Source organism: Lolium perenne, chromosome 1, assembly GCF_019359855.2.
Source record: "Lolium perenne isolate Kyuss_39 chromosome 1, Kyuss_2.0, whole genome shotgun sequence".
In the NCBI taxonomy this organism is placed as follows: Eukaryota; Viridiplantae; Streptophyta; class Magnoliopsida; order Poales; family Poaceae; genus Lolium; species Lolium perenne.
This window is the reverse complement of record NC_067244.2, coordinates 44,825,357-44,844,245: the sequence shown is the minus strand read 5'-3', so window position 1 is coordinate 44,844,245 and position 18,889 is coordinate 44,825,357. Positions and strand designations below refer to the sequence as shown.

The following is an 18,889-nucleotide window of genomic DNA, read 5'->3' as shown; positions in this document are numbered from 1 at the left end:
GGTAATTTATCCAGGGCTAATTGCCAGGCAAAAATCTTTATTTTGAGAGGCACCGCCGCTTTCCACACATCCGTAGCATGAGCCACCGTCGCCCCATGCGATAGTTTTTCATACATGGAGCTCACCGAGAACCTCCCTGTCGCATCCAAGGCCCAACTGACCTTGTCCCTGTCTTGTGAGAGCTGGAACGCTCCCACCTCTGCACACAGCTGCAGCCACTGAGCTCTACCAACCGGATCTAACGAGCGTCGCAGTCTAATCAGACATCGTTCCCGAGAGAACTCTGAGCCACCGTTGCCTCCGAGCAATCGCAGATGGCGAAGATGAGAGGGAACCTCTCCTTGAGAGTTGCCTCTCCGCACCACCAATCTAGCCGTAATGCAGTCCGACACCCGTCACCAACCGAAAATCTAGCACCCATGCTAAAGAACTGCTTGATCTTGTGCAAGGCCTTCCAGAACTGGGAACCCCCTTGTTCCGATCCTGTAAGGATGCTCGACGCATCATGGTATTTGGCACGCAGGATTTGCGCCCAGATGGTATCCTCGTCCTGATACAATCTCCATATCCATTTAAGGAGGAGAGCCGTATTCATGTTCTTTGTATTAAGCAATCCCAAACCCCCCATGGATTTTGGTCTGCACACGGTCGGCCAGTTTACCAGATGGTATTTGCGCTTTGGTCCGGAGCCCTCCCAAAAGAATTTGGACCTCAGCGAGTCAAATTTAGCATGGATGCCGTCTTGGAGAAGGAAAAGGCCCATCGCAAACATCGGGAGATTGTCAAGACAGGCGTTAGATAGCGTTAAGCGTCCACCCGAGGACAGTAACCTACTAAGCCAAGGCTCGATCCTAGTCCCCAACTTCCTAACCAGAAAGAGCCATTGCTCAATGGTAAGTTTCCTGTCCGATATTGGGAGCCCAAGGTACATGAAGGGGAAGGCCCCTCGCCTACAGTTGAGTAAGTTTGCAATGCGTATTTGCTCAGCTTCAGGTTGACCCATGACAATGACTTCGCTTTTATGATAATTTATCTTGAGGCCGGACATATCTTCGAAGCACATTAGAAGAAACTTGAGGTTCTTGATGTCTTCGTTGTTGTTCTGTATGAGAATGAGCGTGTCGTCAGCATATTGCAAATGGGTTATGCCCCCTGGCACTAAGTGCGGTACCACCCCATGAATATGACCAGCACCCCTGGCTGCCGACAGGATGCCCGAAAGAGCTTCACCAATGAAATTGAAGAGCAGCGGCGAGAGAGGGTCCCCTTGACGAACTCCGCGTTTATTTCGAAAGAACGGACCTACTTCACCATTGATAGAGATCGCCGTTTGGCCACCCATGACCAATTGGGCTATACGGTGAATGAAACCTGCGTCGAAACCTTTACACCTCAACACTTCTGTCAAAAAATCCCAATTCACCCTGTCATAGGCTTTTTCGAAGTCTAGTTTCAGAAGTATACCACCAAGATTCTTCTTCCTTAGTTCATGGACAATCTCGATCAGCGCAAGGGGGCCGTCCGGGATGTTTCGCCCTTGATGAATGCTGTTTGATATGGGCTGATAATTCTGTGGGCGATGGGATCTAGCCTAGTGGCGTAGGCCTTGGAAACGATCTTGAAGATCACATTGATCAGGGCAATAGGGCGGAATTGAGTGATCTGGTCCGCACCAGGAACCTTAGGTATGAGCGAGAGAATGCCAAAGTTTAGCCTTGCAATATCAATGCGCCCCAGCACAAAGTCATTGAGAATATGGAGGACTCCATGTTTAACCAACGGCCAGCAACGTTTGAAGAACATCACCGGAAAACCGTCCGGGCCAGGTGCGGTGTCGGACTTCATGTCCTTAACGATAGATTCGAGCTCGACTTCGTGAAAGTAATAGCCAGCCCCTCATTTTCAAGATCGGTCACCTGCTCCTCCATTGCCCAAGTGGTAGGAGCAAGGCCGCAAGATCTAGACGCGGTAGTACCCATGACTCCCTGTAGAAGGAGTAAATGTGCTCCTGCACCTGTCGCGGCTCCGAGATAATACCCTCCGCAGTGGAGAGCGCTGTTATCGCACACTTACGGCGCCTCCCATTGGCAACCGCTTGGAAATAGGCAGTGTTAGCATCACCCTTTAATGCCCACTTCACCCTACCCCTTTGGCGCCAATATTCTTCTTCCTGTTGATAGATTTGAAGTAGTTCCTCCTCTAGATGGTAACGCAGCGCCCAACCCTCATCGTCAATACCAACAGAATCCGCTTGGCGGTCCAGATCCTCAATCTGAGCTAATAACGTTGCCTTTTCCGTTCTTCCTTCCGTACCGAGGTTTCTACTCCATCCTCTGAGGATTTGCCGGAGCCCCGCGCTCATGTGTACCCACCAATCCACAATATCACGGCCCCTTGCCGTGCTCAGCAAACCTTCCCAGGCCCCATTAAGCAAGGGGAAAAAGTCATTCCTCTCAAACCAACCTGTTTCAAAGAAAAACCTGGTGCTCCTAGGAGGGGACTCGTCCCCAGTGTCAAAAACCAGAGGTGTGTGGTCCGATCCAAGGCTTGTTTCCGCTGATAGAGAACACAAGGGAAAAAGCACTTCGAAAGGCTGCGAGATGAAGACACGGTCCAACGTAGAGCGAACAGGGTTCAGTTGTCTATTTGACCAGGTATACCTCGCCCCTGTGCGAGGAATCTCCTGCAACGCCCAGGAAGCAATGTACTCGTTAAAACTGTCGATCAGAGGCCAGTTAAGATTACTGTTATTTTTGTCTGCGGCAGAGCGAAGTAGGTTAAAATCCCCGCCCACGACCAGTGGACGGGTAGAGTGGAGAATCTTTTCTGACAGTTCTTCAAGGAAAGCGCGTGATCGCCCATGATCCGCTGGACCATACACCCCTATGGCCTCAAAGATGCTTCTCGAAGGGCGGTGAAGAAGCTGTACACTAATGAAGGACCATACACAATTATGATGTGAAAGGTGAAATTTACTCAAAATTATAGTATCATGTACACATAATAAATGGTACTCCCTCCGTTCTTAAATATAAGCCATATAATTTTTTTGAGAAAAAATCCAGAATATAAGGTGTATTGTGTTGAACTTGTCTCGATAATTTTTAAGAAATTAGTTTATGTTTACTTATTTTATGCAAAGTCCTCTATTTTTTCACGTCAATTGTTCAATGGTAATCTAGCTGAAGACGTGTTCTGGCTAAAATAATACTACTACGTATGGCTCTAGCCACATCCATATCCACTACAAAGTATCTCCACAAACAATCTCACGTCCATGTCCCAAATCCCCAAATGCCCTAGCTGAATGAGGAGCCACCCTCCTACCACCGGTCGCATCACTGTTCATCCCCTCTCCTCGCTCGCTTGGTCACTCCTATAGCCTCCTAGCCCAGCATACAAAAACAAGAGGATAACATGGAAAACTATGTTTTTCTCTCCCTCTAAAGAAAATACTCCCTCTCTCGAATTATGAACGAAAATTTGAAAAATAATTCCTCCCTCCGTCGAATTCCCTTTTATCTGTAAAGAAAATAAAAGAAAAACAAGATAAAATCTTTCTCTCTATGCTACTTTTTCTTTATTTTATTCTGTTTTATTTTAGAGAGAGAGAGAGGACTGAGTAGAGAGAAGAAGAGCAGAGCCAGAGCAGAGAGCTAGAATAAGAGAGAGAGTCCTCCCAGATGCTCTCCTCTCCCCACCGCCGCCTCCCCACGCGCTCCACCGGCCCGTACCAGCCGCCCGGCAGCTAGGCCGCGCGCGCCGCCCCGATGGGCCGCGCCGGCGGCCCCGCCGCGCCCCCGTGGCACTCTCTCCCGGACGAGGTCTGGGAGCACGCCTTCTCCTTCCTCCCCGCTGACGCCGACCGCGGCGCCGCCGCCTGCGCCTGCCACGGCTGGCTCCGCGCCGAGCGCCGCTCCCGCCGCCGCCTCGTCGTGCCCAACTGCTACGCCACCGACCCGCGCGACGCCGTCGACAGGTTCCCCTCCGTCCGCGCCGCCGAGGTCAAGGGCAAGCCGCACTTCGCCGACTTCGGCCTCCTGCCGCCCTCATGGGGCGCCTATGCCGCGCCCTGGGTCGCCGCCGCCGCCGACGGATGGCCGCTGCTCGAGGAGCTTAGCTTCAAGCGCATGTTCGTCACCGACGAGTGCCTTGAGATGATCGCGTCATCCTTCAGGAACTTCCAGGTCCTGCGACTAAACTCGTGCGAGGGATTCACCACCGCCGGACTCGCCGCCATTACCGAAGGCTGCAGGTGAGCCGCCGCGTTTCCGGTTCAAGATTTGAGCTTGTTTGGTGGTCTTCCTCTTTAGCTTAACCATGGGAGATTTCTTGGTGTCCTCGTGTTTCTTTACTCTGCGTTTTGGTGATCTGAAGTAGGTACTGCTTAAGCTAAAATGATTGTCAGAGTCTTCCCCAAAATGAGCTACTAGTATTTTCAACGACTTTGAGCTAAGTAACTTTGCTCATTTGCGTGCTCCATTTGGTCCAAAGCTTTGAGCTGTGATTTGCAAATTAGCTTCCATCTTGTTCTTGCGAAGCTTTGCCTCATTTTCGTTGTGGTTGATTGGATTGCCGGAGCATAATCTCTCCTGGACGGATCTGTAGGATCTTTTTTTCTTTGCGGGGAGACTGGATCTGTGCGATTGACAGAAGATATATATCTATTTGCTTAGCAATGATGGATGCATCCCCTTTTCTCTTTTTGCCAAAAGGGTGGAATTATTTCAAGTTTATTTAGAACCAATTAGATGCACCTTTGCATAAAAGAATTGTATTTTCCCACATCATGACTTCATGAGGCAACGGATCTCACTTGAATTATTCTGCTTTGGTTTTCACTTAGAGTCAAGCGTGTTTTTGGACTTCCGCTCCTGATTTGAGCTTCTAGGTTCTGAAGAAGCAGGATCCTCTGACTTCGCCCTCACAGATTCCCATTCTTTCCCCCTTTTGTGGGCTCTCAACATTTCTGTAACTATTGTATCTTTCTTCTAGTGCGAACATGTGACATTTGCTCCAATGCTCGTAATGTTTTTGCATATAATGGACTAGTGAGACAGTAAATTTGCTCTGGTAGTGTGATTAGTTGAACTTGCTGGAATCTCTGAGAAAAGAATTTGGAATATATCAGATTCCTACCTCTATCGAAAAAATTTCATATTGCTACCTCTTCAAAGACAACTTGAAGGATTTGGTACTTAGGTATTTCGATAGTGATCCATTTATTTAGTACTTTAATGTGACTAACCAGTATCATATCGATCATTTTGAGTGATAGGAGATCGTTAAGCTGCGAAGAAAGGCTAGTGAGATTTGATCAATCTTTGATGCTGTGATATTCTGTGCAAACTTAGAAGAGTGACATAACTGAATGTGCATTGGTTTCATTGTTTAATGTCATCTATGCAGATGTGGCGATAGACCATTAGATTGATCCTCGGTGATACAAATTGTTGTAGCTGTTACTGTTTATGGTTGTGAATAGGAGTACAGATACACCCTTACTATAGGGAAACAAGCGGTACATTCACTTGTGTCATTATGTTGATTCTTGCACCTAGCTATGAGTAGTCCTCGAGTTTTTTTTTTCTCATGTTTGCCGTTAAATATTTTAATTAAATAGATGGAAGCGTACCATGTTTTATCATGTGGGTTGAGATGACTTGGTAAAATGTTGTTTTGGTTCTGTATTGGAAGAATTTTGGATCTGTAGACTCAACATTTTCTTTATTTTCAATGCTGAAGTCCTAATTATCTAGCTTGGGTAGAAGTTATTAACATTATTGAATCTAAGTTGGGCAGTTTATATTATTTTGCTTGAAAAATTTATGTCGTGGTTTCAAGGTAGTTGGGTGTGCTGAGTGGGACCCAGCTCTAGATCTAATTTATATCAGAATCTTGCTAGCTCTAAACTGATCATATCCCGAGGCTGCAAATAATTGAGATCTTAGCAAGTGTCCTTGTCGGCCAAGAAAAGAACGATGGCTATCATTGTTTTGCATCTAAAGTATGTTCTTGGAGTGCCGCCTGATATTATGGAGACCTTATGTGTTATACCGCTATATGCTACTGAAATTGATGCGTCTTGCTGAAGATTGCATTTTGTGACCAGTGCGAAGTATTGAGCTTGTTTTTGTCGTCATCTTTTGCATTGTTCATCTTGCTGCTGCTCTGATTTGCTTGAAGTTGTTCTACTGTGCTTATGAGTTATGAAAGAACACTACAATAGTGGACATAGGTGCTGTAATTGCAGAGCAAACCCTTTATGCTGTAGACTGATTTTTGGTAATGCTGCTTTACACTGGTCGTTCCTGCAAAGCACTTCAATTTGTAAATGATATAACAGGTTCCAGACGGTACACTAAATAATTGGAAATGTTAACTTCAAATTTATCAAACATAAATTACTTGGCACACGAAACTAATGTAACTGGATTGAAAACATGAATAAATATTAGTTAAAACCCTGAATGAAGAAATATATTAGTTAATGATATGTCTATTTGCTGTCTCCATTTGCATGATCATGATTTTGGTAATGCCATGCCAATTGCCAAGTGCACCTGCAGTTGTTTATTTTCTCATAAATCTCCTTGCTCCTTCCGTCGAATACCCATATGGACTTTGTTTCTCAAGTGATGGCAGTGTTGGGAGTGGACTAATGGGCTGTCTTATTCGGGCTCTCTAACTTCTGTGTACTCTCCATGCTGCAGAAATTTAAAAGAACTTGACCTGCAAGAGAACTACATTGATGATTGTTCAAGTCATTGGCTCAGCAACTTTCCAGAATGCTATACTTCTCTGGAAGCTCTGAATTTTTCATGCTTACACGGGGAGGTCAATTTCACTGTACTTGAGAGGCTAGTAAGCAGATGCCGCAACCTCAAGACTCTGAAGCTCAACAATGCAATCCCTCTTGACAATGTTGCTAGCCTGCTTCGTAAGGCTCCGCAAATAATAGAACTCGGAACTGGCAAATTCTCTGCGGACTATCATCCAGATCTTTTTGCAAAGGTTGAAGCAGCATTTGCAGGTTGTACAAGCCTTAGAAGGCTTTCTGGGACTTGGGATGCTGTTCCAGATTACCTGCCAGCATTCTATTGTGTATGTGAAGGCCTCACATCTCTTAATCTGAGTTATGCCACCGTGCAAGGCCCTGAGCTCATCAAATTCATTAGCAGATGCAAGAATCTGCTGCAGTTATGGGTATGCAACTCTTCCTCTTCAGTAGATATCAACTTGAATTCTAATCTTAAACTCACTGGTTAAATGTCTTGTTATGTCATGCTCTTTGTGCATTTTCTCTTTTAAAGTTTTAGCTTTGATTTTCAGGTGATGGACCTCATTGAGGACCATGGTCTATCTGTTGTGGCATCAAGTTGCAGTAAACTGCAAGAGTTGCGGGTCTTCCCTTCCGATCCTTTTGGTCATAACGGCGGGCAAGTTTTCTTGACCGAAAGAGGTCTTGTTGATGTTTCTGCCAGTTGTCCCAAATTGGAGTCAGTTCTTTACTTCTGCAGCCGGATGACGAATGAGGCTCTTGTTATGATTGCAAAGAACCGTCCAAACTTCACTTGCTTCCGCTTAGCCCTCCTTGAGCCCCGTTCTCCGGATTACATCACACGGCAGCCTCTTGATGCTGGTTTCAGTGCCATTGTTGAATCATGCAAGGGGCTTAGGCGCCTCTCTATGTCTGGTCTTCTCACAGATCTTGTATTCAAATCAATCGGTGCACATGCTGATCGTCTTGAGATGCTATCACTCGCATTTGCTGGAGACAGCGATCTAGGCCTGAATGACATCCTCTCTGGCTGCAAGAGCCTGAAGAAGCTAGAGATCAGGGACTGCCCGTTTGGGGATAAAGCGTTGCTGGCAAATGCTGCCAAGCTGGAGACAATGCGATCCCTTTGGATGAACTCGTGCTCGTTGACCGTGGGCGGGTGCCGACTGCTTGCACTCAAGATGCCTCACCTTACTGTGGAGATAATAAACGATCCTGGAGAGACATGTCCAGTGGAGTCACTCCCGTTTGATAGCCCTGTCGAGAAATTGTATGTCTACCGGACTCTTGCAGGTCCAAGATCTGACACACCAGACTGTGTCCAGATTGTTTAGGGGAGACAAATGGAACGCGGGGGGGGGGGGGGGGGGGGGGTACACTGGGTATTCATTTTCAATCTTGTTGTGTACCTTCAGCACCTTTCTAGCATAACATAGATCTTTATTTTTTCCATCAACTAGAAAGACCGTTGGTTGGATAAAGCTATTGTGAAATCTCGACTCGGCAAGAGTAGGATGAGAGACTGAGGCCTTTTCAGGTGTTAATAACTGTAGGAGGCTGGGTGGATTACAGAAACTACTAGATAGCGTCATGAGAAAACCTTGGTTTGTTTTCTTTAGCGTGTTTTAGTTCTTTGATGTATAAAGATTATGGCACTATTTCAATCTTGTAATGTATTGTTGGACAAACTGTCCTGGAGCTGAGTTTGTCACCACTATCTTTTTTGGCCTTCCCTTTCTGATTATGGGTTGTTCTGGATGCTAAATAATTGAAGCACATATTTGCCACTTACTCTGTGTCATTCGGTCGGTCTCTTTGATTCATGTAAACTGTAATTGAAGCACATATTTGGCCCTTGATTGCTACATCTGGGTGTTCTTTATTGCCAGTGTGCCATATGGAATGTAGCAACATATGGATGGACCAATAATGTCAGGAAGGTGAAACTTTGCGATGATGCTTTTAACTTTTGATTGTTTAGAAACTCAATAGATGCTAAATAAACAGGTGTTGATCTACATATAGGGTGGATGACTCATTTGCTCTGATCTTAAGAAATTGCATGGGTGTTCATCCCTACTTTTTTTTGCAATTACATGGAAGCTGAGTTAGTCGCCCCTACTTCTTTGGCATTCCCTTTCTGCTTATGGCATGTATGATGTGCTAATACGTCATCTGGTGTTCCCTTTAGTTCATGGAAACCAACTGACTGCTCCTCCGCTTTATCCTGATGATATGCCAGTGATCTACTTCTACATGGTATGTTCATGAACTGAAGCTGTCAGCATGGAAGCTTCATTGCCACATCTGAGTGTTCTGGGTCAACTGATGAACCCGTATGTGAGAAAGAGAAACTTTCAAGACTTTGATTGCCTAGCATGTGTAACTGGGATGTCTGATCATTTGATCCGATCTTCAGAAATTACATGGAGTCCATTCATGTAGTTCTTTGAGAGAAACATTTGCAGATCCACTAGCTGAGAGCAAAAAGATGAATTGAAGTTGAGAAATTCCAGCAAGAACATCAAATAACCCTACATTAACTGATAAACAATACCCCCATGGTGTACTTGCTACAAGCCTAGAAAGAATGTTGCCTACCAGCTACTACCCAAGTCTCACCACATAAATGCAACTCTGCTGAAGAATCCAAGTACTGAAACTCTGGTATACACAGATGGTCACTGCTTCCTCACTAAAGATGCCTTCTGATTCCTCTGTACAAGTACTCGCATTTTGATTGCAGTAATGAATTGCGATCAAGTTGCATAGGTGGTGTGATATTTTCTGTGTCAGAGATCAAGTCCTATTTGAGCACGACTGTTGAACCACTGCATGTAGGAGTTAACAGACAAGGAGATAGGTTTTGGTTGAGAGGGTCACGCATCGCCTCAGTCCGGCCTCTTTCTCTTTATCCTGAAGTGCTCATTTCTAGTTGTGTCCCTCAAATCGTTCTTCAAAGCGATTTGAGTGCGCCGAATATTTGATCACCCTAGCTGCACGTTTCAAAGACCGTTTCTGTCCAACGCGATTCAATAGAGTGTTCGGAGTTTTGAACTCATCCCCAATATACATGGGTCTTCGTAAGGACGGTAAACGCAACTAAAAACGATGTAGGTACCCACCTACCAGCAACCAAAGCCGATGTTGTTGCCTCCCGCCTATTCGTGACGTGTGTTTCCTCCCGCCCCTCCCACCCAGGGCCATCTCCAGGATTCCCTATGTGAAATATAAAGTAATATATGAAGATTCAAACAATTAGATCATATTTTCATTAATTATATAGCACCAAAATGTATATTACCTATAATATGCCAAACAATAATCTTAAAATAATGACATTTGTTCTTACAAAAGTTTGTACCAGACTTGGAGGCGTCCTCCAGCTTGCAGCCTAGCACCACCCTTGGAATCTCCAGCGGGGCGACCCAACGGTCTTTGCATGTTCGAACTAACCCGCATGGATAGGTGGATCGGCCGCGCACAATACAACAACACGAACCAAACAAACTAACCCGTACGGCGCGATCAATCCGTCCAGCAAATTTGAAAAACGGATGCGTCTGCACAAACAACAAGCACGTCCTCCTGTGTCTACCTACGCGGGCCAAAGGCCCACATGGCAGCGACCTGGTGGCCTTCTTCCTCTAGCCATCAATGAAGGTAGACTGACTCCAAAGTTGACCGCGCCGCCTGATGCTTACGCTCTGATGACCCACAAATATAGGGGATCGCAACAGTCTTCGAGAGAAGCAGAACCCAAATTTATTGCGACACAAGGGGAGCCAAAAAATATTTATAAGCTTTAACAGATGAGTTGTCAATTCACATGCACCTGGAAATATACTTGCTCGCAACAGTTTATTAGTAGTAACGGTTTATAGCAGTGGTAGTAGTGAAGTAACAATAGTAATAAAATGAAAATAGTAGTAGCGATGATTGCAGTAGACAGCAGGATTAAAATACTGTAGGCACAGGGATGGATGAACGGGCGTTGCATGAATGAGACAGTTCATATAATAGCAAGACTTAGACATTTGCAGGTATAATGATAAAAGCATCCTAGTGTAAAGTAATCATAGGCGTGTGTTCCTATTTAGTCGTGCATGCTCGCAATGAGAAACTTGCACGACATCTTTTGTCCTACCAGCCTGTTGCAGTGGGGCCTCAAGGGAAACTACTGGTAATTAAGGTACACCTTTTAATAGAGTACCGGAGCAAAGCATTAACACTCCATGAACACACGTGATCCCACATCATAGCCATCCCCTCCGGTTATCCTAATTATTGTCACTTTGGGGCCTCGGGTTCCGGACAACAATATGTGTATACAACTTGCAGATATGATCAAAGACAATAATTATCCTCATGAATCAATAACATGTTCAGATCTGAGATCATGGCACTCGGGACCAAAGTGACAAGCATTATGCATAGCAAGTTGCAACAATGTCAAAAATACTAACAACGGATACTAGGCACTATGCCCATAACAATCTTATATATAGCTATTACATGACCAAACTCATCCAATCCCTACCATCCCCTTCAGCCTACATCGGGAAATTACTCACACGTGGATGGGGGAATCATGGATGGTTGATGGAGAGGCGTCGGTGATGGCGATGGCAATGATCTCCTCCGAATTCCCGTCCCGACAGGGTGCCAGAACGGAGTTTCTTGTCCCCGTATTGGGGTTTCTGGTGGCGGCGGAGCAACATAACTCTTTCTGGAAAAACGTCAAACCACCCTCGGTTTCCAAGTCAGGGCTTTATATAGTGCGAAAGAGAGGTTGAGGGGGTGGCCGAGGCGGCCATACCACCCCTAGGCACGACCAAGCCTGGCCCGCGCCTAGGGCTGGTGTGGGCCCCTCGTGGCCCCCTCCATCTCGTATTCTGGCTCCGTGAGTCTTCTGGTGAAATATGGATTTTGCGATATTTTCCGGAAATTTTCCTGAAAGTTGGATTTTTGCACAAAAACGAGACACCAGAGCAATTCTGCTGAAAACAACGTTAGTCCATGTTAGTTGTATTCAAAACACACAATTAGAGGGGCAAACAACAGCAAAAGTGTTCTGGATAGTAGATACGTTTTGGACCTATCAACTCCCCCCAAGCTTAGCTTATTGCTTGTCCTGAAGCGATTCAGTGACAACTGAGTGCCATAAAAGAAACTTTCACGAACCTATTTGCTTCATATGATGTATATATTCTCATTACATGATCAAATGCTTAGGCAATTCATAATAAGAATCATGCAAGTAAGGCTACTCAATAGTTATGCAAGTCATGAAAAGATACCGACACAATAATAAGCAACATGAAACATAAGTATCCGCAGGATTACAATGTTCATAATATGATATGATAAAGTGGTATCTCGCTTGCCCTATTTGTGGAGCAAAACATAAATGACGGGGCACCTCTGATGTTGAAGAGAAGACTAGAAGTAAAAATATCGAAAGATTCAAGCATCACAGTTATACCATAATTAATCTTATTCCAGGACAAGCACATTACACTAAGAATGACAACTATGCTTTCGAGAAGGTGCTCGAAGAAAGAATGGTGACTCAACATAAAAGTAAAAGATTGGCTCTGCGCAGAGGGAAGCAAAATTACTCATGTGCAAGAGCTTTTCATTTCAAATGCAATAGGAGTGTTGAAAATATATATATTGAAAGGTATGCATGTCTATGTCAATGACTGGCATTAATGATCTATCATCCCTTCATATAGTGACCTCAAGAGCAGCTCCCATGTAGTTCTCCAATGCACACAATTATTTAGGATCTCTCCAGTACATAATGTGCGGAGCATTATTTGTTTATTTTATATTTTATTTGGGATGGGCACCCAGCACCTTGTGTCAACACCCGGTTTTTTAAGCCCGGATGCCTATTATGTCATTCATCGCAATCCCAGGATAATGTTGTTGCGAGGCATAATAGTCGAATATCACAGTCATTATTTATTACAAGCCATAATGTCTTACAACATTGAATCACATGATTCATCTTACACCAATAGTTGATATATCCATCAATCATACATACACAAGTTCATACATAGCGGAAGCGTAACTATAGATGGACTCTCTAGTCCACAGGCCAACTTTTGACGTCAGAAACCCCTAGTTGTCGTAGGCGTCCTGCTGGTCATCCTCGTGATAGTTCTGTTCATCATCGTACTCTGGCCATTTGAATAGCCAGGGATAAAGCCGTAAGTACTTTAAATACTTGCAAACTAATACTAATGTAAAATGCCAACTAAAGGTACTAAGCTCTAGTTTAACTTGCATAAGCCATATTTTAGTTCACAAGTATTGGATCATGTGCTAACTAACTCAAGTGGGAACATTAGTGTCATTCCCACTACATTGGTATAATTCCAACAAGTCACCAAATCATCATTCACATTCACTAAGGTTTTCAAAATCTGACATAGGAAACTGTATGGCCCTTCCAACCGTCCGTGACCGTGGACACGGCTATTCGAATAGATTTACACTCTGCAGAGGTTGCACACTTGTGCCACAACATTTGATTTCATCCGTCGGAATGACTCCGAGTCACCGTAACACAGTACGCGGATCATCAACCATAACCTTTCACTTACACATCCTAGTATGAGCACCTCTCCCCATGAGCTTGGCCCCCCAGTGAAAACCAACTGTTAACCTGGGAACTGCACAGGGCTTGGCCGTACAATTTCACCTCAATTCACATCATTTCTCAGCAACGGAGGCAGCCTCGGCATAACCCCTATGACGTGTGTTTAGAGGGAACTCATACTAAAATCTATAAACTTCCAGTTAAGCCCTACCCATAATCAGGTATTGTGGGGGTACTCAAAAATTGGAAAGGTATCGCATTCAAACCAATATCAGGTTTTCATCAAAAATCACTATCTTCTCTTGTTCACATTCAACCTCAAATCATTTAATGGAATGTTTCATCATTCCAAGGTTTCAAATTCAACCATTCATATGTTCCCATCTAGAGTAGTCAAGTTTTAGTATCTTAGCACTAGCACTAATCATGAGGGGTGCTACATTGCTTTGCTATCTATAAGACTAACTTTACTACTCTAGTAGTTTGATTCACCTATACCATTTGAAATCAATCTTTGAAAACACAACAAGTAAGACTTGTATGGTATAAAGGTAGGATAGGATTGTATGAAGAAAGCTAAGAATCATGGTGCCTTGCCCAAGGAGGGCTTTGCACTTTGCAAGAGTATTAGCTTGCCTTGGTAGTTCTCTAGGTTTTCTTCTTCCTCTTCTGGGTAGAATTCTCCTTCCTCTTGGTAATCTCCGGTGCTAGCGTCTAAATTGGAATACGAGGTATAATCACTAAACAAGCTCAAAGGCTATGCTAAGTACATCATTACTTCACACAAACTATGCTAAGCACACACATAAGATAAATGGGTGCATTGGTTTTCTTGATTAAAGAAAAGTAATTTCCTCTCATTACATATGTAGTTACTAATTTCCATTTAGTTCTTGAGAAAAATAATTTCCTCTCATTGAAATCTTCTTAAGATTTAACTTCTCAAATAATCATACATGAATTCATATTGACCCAGGTCAACATTCATTATCATTATTTGAGAAAATGATTTAAATGAGGTATGCCACCTCATACCATTTTATAATTCCCCAAATGATTTAAATCTCCAAATATTCATATAGGAGTGTTTGAACCAGAGGTACAAACATCTCATGAATTCATTTGGGACAATATTTAAATGAAGTACTATACTTCATATGGTTTACTTAATAGTTTTGGACAATATCACTTAGCTAAACTAGCCATATTGTCCATTAATTAAACTAGGGCCTGATCATGCAAAGTGACCACACCATTTTCTTGCAGAAACAATTAGTGTAAGTCAAATGTGAGCTATATGAGTTGGAATTAATTAAATATCTATTTTGGTTGATTTTTAATAATTATTTGAATATGAAAAAGTCCCTGCCTTCTTCTTTTTATCATTTTATTTCCACAACAGATCTCGAGGTGATACCAGTGGCATAATGTAGATCTTTTTAATAGCTTTCCAAATATATAAAGTTTGTTAAATTTGGCCAAGCCAAACAGATTCTATGAATTTTCAAAGTTGGGTTCAGTATTGAATTCAAACTAAATTTATTAAACGAAGTTTGAATTAAACGGGCTGGCGGGAAGTGCTAACGGGCCAGGTTTTTAAATTAACGGCCTGCTCAGCCCAACAGCGCATCCAGTGCGAGTGGGCTGCCTGACAGCGTAGGTCCCGCATGTCAGCGGCTCTTTAAACCCGAAATGGTATGGAGTATCGTGGTGCGTTGGATTAGAACTAGATCGAATGGCTCACGCGTGTCGTCGTCGACGGCGAGAGAGAAGCTCGCCGGTGGCACAGGTAGGGGGTCGGAGGGCTTACGGTGGCTCCAGCTAGGGTTGGCAGTGTGCTCGACGAGGTTGTAGACGACGGCGAGACTCCTGGTAGCAGTGGCGTCGCTTGGGGAGGCCTGGATCGACGGCGACTGCTGCAGGGCTTCCGCGGCTCCGATCTCCCGATTGAGCTTGCTCCGGCAATGATTGGGGTGGCTACGGGTGCTGAGCGAGGCGGTGGTGAGTGGTGAGCATGGTGGTGTGCTTGGATCGTCGAGGGGAGGCCTCTATTTATAGTCGCGCGTGGGTGCTGGGGTGCCGTGGCAATGGCGACAAGGGTGCGGCGATTCTGGTGGGCTAGCGAGCTAGGCGTTGGCGCCGTGGTGTTCACGACGTCACCGCGGTCCTCGGAGCGTCAACGGCGCGGTAAATGGTGGCGTACGGTGGTCGGGCGAGCGCGTGTACTGTCGCGGCCGTGGCGGGCGCGTTCGTCCTCTCCGGTGGCCGTGGTCGCCAAGGCATGACGTCGGCGTGTCCGGCGAGCTCCGCGTGGCGAGGAAGGTACCGTGGCGCGCGGATATGGTCGGGGTACGACGAGATTTGGCGAGCGCCGCGTGGCCGGGTCGCGCGTGTCCGTGCGCCAGTGACGTCGCCCATGCCGCTCGCGGCGTACCTGGGCGTACCTGGGCGCGCGTCGTCCGGGTCCTGTCGGCGTCCTCGCGATCGACGGCGTGCACGGGCGATCTCAGCAGGTCGTGGGCGACGCGTTGGACATGGTGGCCGTGCAGATGGTGGAGAGAAAAGAGGGGAGGCGTGTCGAGGGGCGACGTGGCCGGCATGGCCATGGCCGGCCATGATCTGGTCGTGTCCATGGCGTGTTCTTGCATGGGCTAGGTAGAGTAATGTCCAGGGAACTTGGTTTAGCCAAGAAATGGTCAAGGGGCAGCAAGGTTTGATCACAATTTGAAAATGGAGATTGTTGAATCTGTTTCAATGTCTTATCTTTGCCTGCTCATATCTTGTGATCCAAAGTGAATTTGGTATCATGATCTTTACAAAAGTTGTTCACCTTGTTGTGTACTTGGATGACATGCCAAGAGTTAGATTTGTTTAGTTTAGAAATTTTGAAATAAAGAGGCTCAAAGTGGTGATCAGACTATAAAAGTCAGAAATCACCATTATCTCATGTGATCATATTTTCAATTTTGAATTTGGTTTAAATGGTATATCTTTGATTCTCAAAGTTGTAATTACCTTTAATATCATATTACAACTGTTGGTGAAGATCAAATGGGTCTAGGGTCAAATTTACAAAAATGACATAGACCATATGTTAGGGTTTTTAGGGTTTTTATAATATTTGATTTCTTCCTCTTTTTGATGGATTTGATTTATGATGATCACTTGATCACTCTAGGGTTTTGGAATTCATCACATACACCAAGTAACAATCATCATGGCATATCACTCAGAATGCACAAGTCCTATGCAGGGCACTATATGCAAAGTAAAAGTTTTTTGTTGGTTCTGAATTTTGGGATATTTGGAATTGTTCTTCTTCCTTTATTTGAAATTTGGGATGTTACAAACCCTTCCCCCTTACAAAAGATCTCGTCCCGAGATCTTAAAGAAAAATTAGGTGCTAAAGAGATCTGGGTATTCCTTCTTCATGTCTTCCTCTCGCTCCCAAGTGGCTCCATCTTCGGTATGATTACTCCACTGTATCTTCAGGAACTTGATGCTTCGGGTGCGGGTGGTTCTGTATGCTTCTTCCAAGATGCGAATCGGCACTTCGCGGTATGTCAGATCTTGGTTGATATCCACCGAACGGTGATCAATGTTTTTGAACACTTCAGTCTTCTCAGGGACTTCAAGGCACTTTCTAAGGAGTGAGATGTGAAACACGTCGTGCACAGCCGACATTTCTTCAGGCAACTCTAGTTGATAAGATACTTCTCCTCGGCGACTCGGAACTTTGAAGGGTCCGACATATCGGGGTGCAAGCTTTCCTTTCAGCTGAAATCTCTGCATTCCTTTCAGGGGGGATACTTTAAGATAGACAAAATCTCCGATCTCAAAGGTCATCTCCCGGCGTCTCTTGTCGGCGTAACTCTTCTGCCTTGATTGCGCCGTCTTGAGGTACTCGCGAATCTTGTGCACCTTCTCTTCAGCTTCACGAAGAACATCAGGTCCAAAGACTTGACTCTCTCCGACTTCCGACCAATTCAGGGGGGTACGGCACTTCCTTCCGTACAAAGCTTCAAAGGGGGCCATCTGTAAACTGGCTTGGTAGCTGTTGTTGTAAGAGAATTCTGCGTAAGGCAGGCAGTCTTCCCACTTAGATCCATATTCCAAAACACAGGCCCTCAGCATATCCTCCAATATCTTGTTGACTCTCTCGGTCTGTCCATCGGTCTGCGGGTGATAAGCGGTGCTGAAATTCAGGCGGGTTCCTAGTCCTTCATGCACCTTCTGCCAGAATCTCGAGGTGAATTGGGATCCTCTATCTGACACTATTGACTTTGGAGTTCCGTGCAGAGCGACTATTCTAGAGATGTACAACTCAGCTAGCTTTGGGCCTTGATAGGTGGTCTTGACAGCAATGAAATGGGCTACCTTGGTCAATCTATCAACAACTACCCATATTGAATCATTTCCTTTGCTGGATTTGGGCAAACCTGTGATAAAGTCCATTCCTACAGAGTCCCACTTCCATTCTGGGATCTGTAGTGGTTGCAACAGTCCTGCGGGTCGCTGATGTTCTGCCTTGACTCTCTGACAGATATCACACTTAGCGATGTAGCTTCCGATCTCCCTCTTCATTCCATGCCACCAAAATTGTTCCTTCAAGTCTTGATACATCTTGGTACCTCCGGGTTGAATAGAGTATAGGGTGTCATGGGCTTCCTTCAGAATAACTTGCTTCAATTCTGAGTCTGATGGTACACACAGGCGTCCGTTGTACCAAAGGACTCCTTCTTCATCTACGGTGAATCCCGGTGCCTTTCCTGCGGTTATCTGGGTCTTGATTCCATCAATGCTGGCATTTCCCTTCTGAGCTTCCTTGATTTGACCAATCAAGGTGGGTTGTAGCTCCATGCTGGCTAGGAATCCTTCACTGACTAACTCCATTCTAAACTGCTCAAACTCCTGGTATAGGCTGGGTTGTTCTTCGGCTATCATTGAGTTTAACTGACACGGCAATCTACTCAATGCATCCGCTACCACATTAGCCTTGCCGGGGTGGTAGTGAATCTCCATATCGTAATCTTTGATTAACTCTAACCAACTTCTTTGCCTCATGTTCAGTTCCTTCTGGGTAAAGATATACTTCAGGCTCTTGTGATCCGAATAGATCTCGCAGCGATTACCCATGAGGTAATGACGCCACACCTTCAGTGCTAAAACTACGGCTGCGAGTTCGAGGTCATGTGTTGGGTAGTTCTGCTCATGCTGCTTCAGTTGCCGGGACAGATAAGATATCACTTTGCCTTCTTGCATAAGCACACATCCGAGACCAATCTTGGATGCATCGCAGTAAACGTCAAAGGGTTTGGTGATGTCCGGCATGATCAGAATTGGGGCTGAGGTAAGTCTAAGCTTGAGTTGTTGGAAACTTTCCTCACATTTGTCCGTCCATTCGAACTTCTTGTCCTTCTTCAACAGCTGGGTCATTGGTCGAGCAATGCTCGAAAAGCCTTCTACAAATCTGCGGTAATATCCGGCTAATCCAA

At 45.0% G+C, this 18,889-nt stretch overlaps 1 protein-coding gene across 1 annotated transcript; it reads left to right on the top strand.

Moving 5' to 3' along the window:
• Positions 1-3,645: 3,645 nt before the first annotated feature.
• On the top strand, positions 3,646-8,237 carry LOC127348375 (transport inhibitor response 1-like protein Os05g0150500). Its single transcript, XM_051374422.2, has 3 exons — positions 3,646-4,255; positions 6,714-7,206; positions 7,333-8,237. Exons 1-3 carry the CDS (start codon positions 3,771-3,773, stop codon positions 8,113-8,115), a joined length of 1,761 nt encoding a protein of 586 aa, XP_051230382.1. The 5' UTR covers positions 3,646-3,770; the 3' UTR covers positions 8,116-8,237.
• Positions 8,238-18,889: the final 10,652 nt, after the last annotated feature.

What these genes read in the sequence shown, in the direction of transcription:
- LOC127348375 (XM_051374422.2), top strand. Translation starts at nt 3,771, where the DNA reads ATGGGCCGCGCCGGCGGCCCCGCCGCGCCCCCGTGGCACTCTCTCCCG. An exon ending in GCCATTACCGAAGGCTGCAG is followed by an intron (nt 4,256 to 6,713) that starts GTGAGCCGCCGC and finishes TCCATGCTGCAG; the next exon opens with AAATTTAAAAGAACTTGACC. An exon ending in AGAATCTGCTGCAGTTATGG is followed by an intron (nt 7,207 to 7,332) that starts GTATGCAACTCT and finishes TTTGATTTTCAG; the next exon opens with GTGATGGACCTCATTGAGGA.